The 8192-nt window shown below is 44.3% G+C and overlaps 1 protein-coding gene across 1 annotated transcript; it reads left to right on the top strand.

Moving 5' to 3' along the window:
- Window positions 1–1262: 1262 nt before the first annotated feature.
- On the top strand, window positions 1263–5408 carry LOC135536713 (uncharacterized). Its single transcript, XM_064962972.1, has 5 exons — window positions 1263–1610; window positions 3789–4196; window positions 4436–4570; window positions 4793–4869; window positions 5079–5408. The coding sequence occupies exons 1-5, from the start codon at window positions 1574–1576 to the stop codon at window positions 5094–5096; spliced, it is 675 nt and encodes a 224-aa protein (XP_064819044.1). The 5' UTR covers window positions 1263–1573; the 3' UTR covers window positions 5097–5408.
- Window positions 5409–8192: the final 2784 nt, after the last annotated feature.

Below are 8192 nucleotides of genomic sequence, written 5' to 3'. Positions count from 1 at the left end.
CCCCTCAGTCCTCCCCTCAGACCTGAAACCCAGTTCCCCCTTAACCCCTCAGTCCTCCCCTCAGACCTGAAACCCAGTTCCCCCTTAACCCTCAGTCCTCCCCTCTAACCTGAAACCCAGTTCCCCCTTAACCCCTCAGTCCTCCCCTCAGACCTGAAACCCAGTTCCCCCTTAACCCCTCAGTCCTCCCCTCAGACCTGAAACCCAGTTCCCCCTTAACCCCTCAGTCCTCCCCTCAGACCTGAAACCCAGTTCCCCCTTAACCCCTCAGTCCTCCCCTCTAACCTGAAACCCAGTTCCCCCTTAACCCCTCAGTCCTCCCCTCAGACCTGAAACCCAGTTCCCCCTTAACCCCTCAGTCCTCCCCTCAGACCTGAAACCCAGTTCCCCCTTAACCCCTCAGTCCTCCCCTCAGACCTGAAACCCAGTTCCCCCTTAACCCCTCAGTCCTCCCCTCTAACCTGAAACCCAGTTCCCCCTTAACCCCTCAGTCTGATATTATGATGTTGGCATTACAGTACTCATATAAGAGCTAGTCATTGATTGGCTGAGAGAACACACTCAGTACACAGGAAACCCACACTGACTTCCTGTTGTTGTTGCCATGGTGATGTCATTCAACCTGAGGAAGAGAGTCCAAACATTGTTATTACAAGTTCATGTGTCACATAAATCTCTCCCCTTCACACATATTGACCAGAGTGTGGATGTTAACTGATTGTCCACTGTTCATTGATAAACACAGAGATCATTCATCTGATTGTTTTAACAAGTACTGTTTAACACTGGGTATTTAGCACATACTCCAATGCATCTTGGGTATTGTAGTTAACTATTATCTCCACCATAGTTAAGTGTTGTAAATACAAAGATCCATCATGAAAAGTAACATAGATTCAGAATCTCTAGTCATGTTGTGTCCTGTGACCTCGTGGGTCTCCATGACAACAGTGTTGTGGTGTGAACCACTGGACCAGGGACAACAACTGTCTTTTCCTGTTTAAAGAGGAACCAAGATGTCAGTCTCTAAAAGTCACACCCCCTAAACTAGATGATATCATAACTAGTTCATATCGACTGGCTCAGGATTTCTACTGTTATTCTAATCCAGTAAACTACAGGTTTGATGCGTTCTGACTAAAGCTGATTGGCCAACTTTAGGCCTCTGTCTCTTAAGATTTACTTCAAAGTTCAAAATCAGTAATCACAATGTAATCTGCATAGATAGGATGTTTTGAGTTTGTTTTTTAAAAGATGTTGAATTGATCGCCCTCTGATGCCCATCAGTGTTTGTAAACCACCACAAAGAAGCAGATATTTTCCATTGACGTCCCCTTTGTTGTGAAACCTGTCGACCTCGATGCTCGACCCTCCTCTTCCTGTCACAACATGGGTTTCAGAGAAAAGGACCTCGAGCTGAAAACTTTCCACTCGATCGAACCAATCGCTGCTCGTATGTCCTTTCATGGTAAAGTACATCTAGTCATGAACACGGAAATAAGCAGCAAAGACCTTGTTACTCAACGACCCAGCTACTCTCTGACAGTCACCATCAGACCATCAGACCCACAAGATGGAGAGGCTGTGTGTCGCTCTGATGACATTCTTATGTGAGTAACTTTTTACTGGGCCTTATAGCTGGATGATAGATGATTTCTTGATGTGGTTTTATGATTGAACAGATTTGTTATCTTATTATTGTGATGTTGTGATGACTGTGGAAAAGACAAGACGTTACTATTTTCACGAGGAGAAGTTTATGATGTCAAAATGACATTCTGTGATTCATCCTAACACTGTTCCTCTGCTACCTGTAGGTGCTGTTTCCTCCAGTCAGTTCATCCTAACACTGTTCCTCTGCTACCTGTAGGTGCTGTTTCCTCCAGTCAGTTCATCCTAACACTGTTCCTCTGCTACCTGTAGGTGCTGTTTCCTCCAGTCAGTTCATCCTAACACTGTTCCTCTGCTACCTGTAGGTGCTGTTTCCTCCAGTCAGTTCATCCTAACACTGTTCCTCTGCTACCTGTAGGTGCTGTTTCCTCCAGTCTGTTCATCCTAACACTGTTCCTCTGCTACCTGTAGGTGCTGTTTCCTCCAGTCTGTTCATCCTAACACTGTTCCTCTGCTACCTGTAGGTGCTGTTTCCTACAGTCAGTTCATCCTAACACTGTTCCTCTGCTCCCTGTAGGTGCTGTTTCCTCCAGTCAGTTCATCCTAACACTGTTCCTCTGCTACCTGTAGGTGCTGTTTCCTCCAGTCAGTTCATCCTAACACTGTTCCTCTGCTACCTGTAGGTGCTGTTTCCTCCAGTCAGTTCATCCTAACACTGTTCCTCTGCTCCCTGTAGGTGCTGTTTCCTCCAGTCAGTTCATCCTAACACTGTTCCTCTGCTCCCTGTAGGTGCTGTTTCCTCCAGTCAGTTCATCCTAACACTGTTCCTCTGCTACCTGTAGGTGCTGTTTCCTCCAGTCAGTTCATCCTAACACTGTTCCTCTGCTACCTGTAGGTGCTGTTGCTACCTGTTTCCTCCAGTCAGTTCATCCTAACACTGTTCCTCTGCTACCTGTAGGTGCTGTTTCCTCCAGTCAGTTCATCCTAACACTGTTCCTCTGCTCCCTGTAGGTGCTGTTTCCTCCAGTCAGTTCATCCTAACACTGTTCCTCTGCTCCCTGTAGGTGCTGTTTCCTCCAGTCAGTTCATCCTAACACTGTTCCTCTGCTACCTGTAGGTGCTGTTTCCTCCAGTCAGTTCATCCTAACACTGTTCCTCTGCTACCTGTAGGTGCTGTTTCCTCCAGTCAGTTCATCCTAACACTGTTCCTCTGCTCCCTGTAGGTGCTGTTTCCTCCAGTCAGTTCATCCTAACACTGTTCCTCTGGTAGCTGTAGGTGCTGTTTCCTCCAGTCAGTTCATCCTAACACTGTTCCTCTGCTACCTGTAGGTGCTGTTTCCTCCAGTCAGTTCATCCTAACACTGTTCCTCTGCTCCCTGTAGGTGCTGTTTCCTCCAGTCAGTTCATCCTAACACTGTTCCTCTGCTACCTGTAGGTGCTGTTTCCTCCAGTCAGTTCATCCTAACACTGTTCCTCTGCTCCCTGTAGGTGCTGTTTCCTCCAGTCAGTTCATCCTAACACTGTTCCTCTGCTACCTGTAGGTGCTGTTTCCTCCAGTCAGTTCATCCTAACACTGTTCCTCTGCTCCCTGTAGGTGCTGTTTCCTCCAGTCAGTTCATCCTAACACTGTTCCTCTGCTACCTGTAGGTGCTGTTTCCTCCAGTCAGTTCATCCTAACACTGTTCCTCTGCTACCTGTAGGTGCTGTTTCCTCCAGTCAGTTCATCCTAACACTGTTCCTCTGCTACCTGTAGGTGCTGTTTCCTCCAGTCAGTTCATCCTAACACTGTTCCTCTGCTCCCTGTAGGTGCTGTTTCCTCCAGTCAGTTCATCCTAACACTGTTCCTCTGCTACCTGTAGGTGCTGTTTCCTCCAGTCAGTTCATCCTAACACTGTTCCTCTGCTACCTGTAGGTGCTGTTTCCTCCAGTCAGTTCATCCTAACACTGTTCCTCTGCTCCCTGTAGGTGCTGTTTCCTCCAGTCAGTTCATCCTAACACTGTTCCTCTGCTACCTGTAGGTGCTGTTTCCTCCAGTCAGTTCATCCTAACACTGTTCCTCTGCTCCCTGTAGGTGCTGTTTCCTCCAGTCAGTTCATCCTAACACTGTTCCTCTGCTACCTGTAGGTGCTGTTTCCTCCAGTCAGTTCATCCTAACACTGTTCCTCTGCTCCCTGTAGGTGCTGTTTCCTCCAGTCAGGGTGGGATCTCTGCAGCAGAGGTGGAGCTGAGAGTCCGACCAGGAGACAACATCACTCTCTACTGTGACTGTATCATAACTACTGGAGTTTATATTATGTGGTATAGGAACTGTTCTCACAATTACCAGCCTCCTCTAGTTATTTCAATTTACAACCAAGATCTTCAGGAAATGTATCATAATCCCAACCCTTTCACTGGTTATAATGTGGTGTGGAACCCCTCTAACAACTCCTATGATCTACTGATTGAGAACATCACTGAGTCTGACCTGGGACTCTACTACTGTGGGACGAAGGAGAACAAGGTCGTGGATGATGGAGGGAAAGGAAGAATTAAAGATAAAGAGTTGTACCACTATGGAAACATCACCACTAGGATTTCACTTGGTAAGAACAGTTATAATTCTGTCTTTATCTTCTGTCTGTATCTTTGGTGTTATTAATATTGTATTAGTATTGGTGTGTAACTTATTTTGAATTAACTCTCTGAGACTAATCTAAACTCATCAAATGTCTCCTCAAATTCATTTTTAAACAACCAAGAGTCATGACTATCAATATATCATTGAGAAGGTCTTGATTGTTTCTAATAGTGTAGTTCTGTTTCTGTTTAATTTTGTGTCCAGACATCAGTCCTCCTGAGTCCTCTTCCTCCTCCCCTGATGTAGACTGTGGTCTGTGTTGGATGTTGCTGTTCAGTCTGTGTCCTGTGTCTGCTCTCCTCTCCCTTTTCTGTGTCTACTCCTTCTGCAGAACAACAGGTAAACACATTCTCACTTTCTCATTCACTTTTTCACTAATTCATATTTTAAGTCTGGGCATTCCTAATCAATCTTAGTTATTTTGCAAATTATTTCATTTTTTTTTACCTGCATTTAAAAAAAGCATTTTGACAATATGTAAACATCTACTATCTTTTAACTGATGTGTCCTCGTTTAACCTCAAACTTGGTGTTTTAATGGTGATAACTCTTCCTCTGCAGCTCCAACTGAGACTCAGGTTCCTCTGAACAGGACGACCAGCAGGGGAAGTGACAGCAGAGAGCAGACTACAGTCAGAGTGGGTGTTGTAGTTTTACTTTGGGTGGCCATCTTGATTTGTAGTCCATGTATTTGGTAACCCAGCCCTATTGAAAGAGTATTTTCAGTGGCAGATAGAATCATTAAATACAGAAGGTAAAGAGCAGCAATGCATAATATATAATAATAATGTAATATGATATCTAATTAATATTAACAGATAATCTCTATGGCTCTCTCTGACTACAGTACCTACGCATCCATTAAATCCAGCATTTTGAGACTGAAACCATCCATCAATTCCAGCAGAGTGAGACCCATTACCAGCCATCAATTCCAGCAGAGTGAGACCCATTACCAGCCATCAATACCAGCAGAGTGAGACCCATTACCAGCCATCAATACCAGCAGAGAGACCTATACCACCCATCAATACCAGCAGAGTGAGACCTATACCACCCATCAATACCAGCAGAGTGAGACCTATACCAGCCATCAATACCAGCAGAGTGAGACCCATTACCAGCCATCAATACCAGCAGAGTGAGACCCATTACCAGCCATCAATACCAGCAGAGTGAGACCCATTACCAGCCATCAATACCAGCAGAGTGAGACCCATTACCAGCCATCAATACCAGCAGAGTGAGACCCATTACCAGCCATCAATACCAGCAGAGTGAGACCCATTACCAGCCATCAATACCAGCAGAGTGAGACCCATTACCAGCCATCAATACCAGCAGAGTGAGACCCATTACCAGCCATCAATACCAGCAGAGTGAGACCCATTACCAGCCATCAATACCAGCAGAGTGAGACCCATTACCAGCCATCAATACCAGCAGAGTGAGACCCATTACCAGCCATCAATACCAGCAGAGTGAGACCCATTACCAGCCATCAATACCAGCAGAGTGAGACCCATTACCAGCCATCAATACCAGCAGAGTGAGACCCATTACCAGCCATCAATACCAGCAGAGTGAGACCCATTACCAGCCATCAATACCAGCAGAGTGAGACCCATTACCAGCCATCAATACCAGCAGAGTGAGACCCATTACCAGCCATCAATACCAGCAGAGTGAGACCCATTACCAGCCATCAATACCAGCAGAGTGAGACCTATACCAGCCATCAATACCAGCAGAGTGAGACATTAACCAGCTTTCAAAACCAATACCAGCCTTCAAAGCCAGCAGTGTGAGACCTATACAAATTATCAATACCAGCAGTGTGAGACCTATACCAGCTATTAAGACCAACTGAGTGAGACCTATACCAGTCATCAATACCAGCAGAGTGAGACCTATACCATCCATCAATACCAGCAGAGAGTGAGACCTATACCACCCATCAATACCAGCAGAGTGAGACCTACACCAGCCATCAATACCAGCAGAGTGAGACCTATACCAGCCATCAATACCAGCAGAGTGAGACCTATACCATCCATCAATACCAGCAGAGTGAGACCAATACCAGCCATCAATACCAGCAGAGTGTGAGACCTATACCTTCCATCAATACCAGCAGAGAGTGAGACCTATACCAGCCATCAATACCAGCAGAGTGAGACCTATACCATCCATCAATACCAGCAGAGTGAGACCTATACCACCCATCAATACCAGCAGAGTGAGACCTATACCACCCATCAATACCAGCAGAGTGAGACCTATACCACCCATCAATACCAGCAGAGTGAGACCTATACCATCCATCAATATTAACAGAGTGAGACCTATACCATCCATCAATACCAGCAGTGAGACCTGTACCTCAAATAATAACCATTGGACTCTCTTCCTCAGGCTGAATGACAGCACCATGGCAACAACAACAGGAAGTTCGTGTGGGTTTCCTGTGTACTGATTGTGTCTTCTCAGCCAATCAGTGACCAACTCTTATATGAGTACTGTAATGCCAACATCATAATATCAGATTATCAACATTAGTAGTAGTCAATGTATGTATATGAGTATATATAAATAATGTTGATATGTTGGAGTGTTTGTACATATGGTTACATATAATGTATTGTCCTATACAGTGGGACAAAAAAGTATTTAGTCAGCCACCAATTGTGCAAGTTCTCCCACTTAAAAAGATGAGAGAGGCCTGTAATTTTCATCATAGGTACACTTCAACTATGACAGACAGAGCTCTGTTTTTGCTCCTCTAAGTAAATCTAAGGAAGGAAATGTTATTAAGAATATATACATATATGAATGAGAGATCTTTTAACACAACATTTCAAGTGTTAACTCAACTTTTTGTGTCTTCTTTTACAATGTAATTTGTATTTACCATTTGAAAATGTCTACATTTTACTGGTATGGATTTACTATGTTGGATTGAGCTATAGTATTAATGTCTGATTTATAGTTGGTGAATATACCTGTAATAAATATCTTTTTGGAATAAAATGAAGTTTTTCAGAGATTATAATGTTCTGTGGCATAATTCACCTGATCACTATGTAACTCTATTGGGAATGTGGTTGAATGCTTTACTGAGCTACTTTTAGTCAACTTTAACCGAAGGCAAGGTGTATGAAACCATGGAAACTGCTGTGATTCTGTTCAGCATATGTCTTCCTCTAAAGCCACACCCTTTAGTATCAAAGCCACACCCCCTTAGCATTTAAGCCACACCCTCTTAGCCTATAAGTTACACCCTTGTCTAGTCTAAGCCAACCCTCTTAGCATATGAGCCTCTCCTACTAACCTATAAACCACACCCACTAAGACTATAAGCCACACCCTTGTCTATTCTAAGCCAACCCTCTTAGCATATGAGCATCTCCTACTAACCTATAAACCACACCCACTAAGACTATAAGCCACACCCTTGTCTATTCTAAGCCAACCCTCTTAGTATATAAGCCTCTCCTACTAACCTATAAACCACACCCACTAAGACTATAAGCCACACCCTCAAACAGAAACCTATCTGAAAGGTTGCTGGAGCCTTTTCAAACAGAATGACCTGACCTTAACATTGAGGAGACTGTAGTTAACATGGAGGAGACTGTAGTTAACATGGAGGAGACTGTAGTTAACATGGAGGAGACTGTAGTTAACATGGAGGAGACTGTAGTTAACATGGAGGAGACTGTAGTTAACATGGAGGAGACTGTAGTTAACATGGAGGAGACTGTAGTTAACATGGAGGAGACTGTAGGTAACATGGAGGAGACTGTAGTTAACATGGAGGAGACTGTAGTTAACATGGAGGAGACTGTAGTTAACATGGAGGAGACTGTAGTTAACATGGACGAGACTGTAGTTAACATGGAGGAGACTGTAGGTAACATGGAGGAGACTGTAGTTAACATGGAGGAGACTGTAGTTAACA

The sequence above is a fragment of the Oncorhynchus masou genome, unplaced genomic scaffold (assembly GCF_036934945.1).
Source record: "Oncorhynchus masou masou isolate Uvic2021 unplaced genomic scaffold, UVic_Omas_1.1 unplaced_scaffold_653, whole genome shotgun sequence".
NCBI lineage: Eukaryota > Metazoa > Chordata > Actinopteri > Salmoniformes > Salmonidae > Oncorhynchus > Oncorhynchus masou.
The sequence above is the reverse complement of the archived record's forward strand: the minus strand, read 5'-3'. Positions and strand labels throughout refer to the sequence as shown.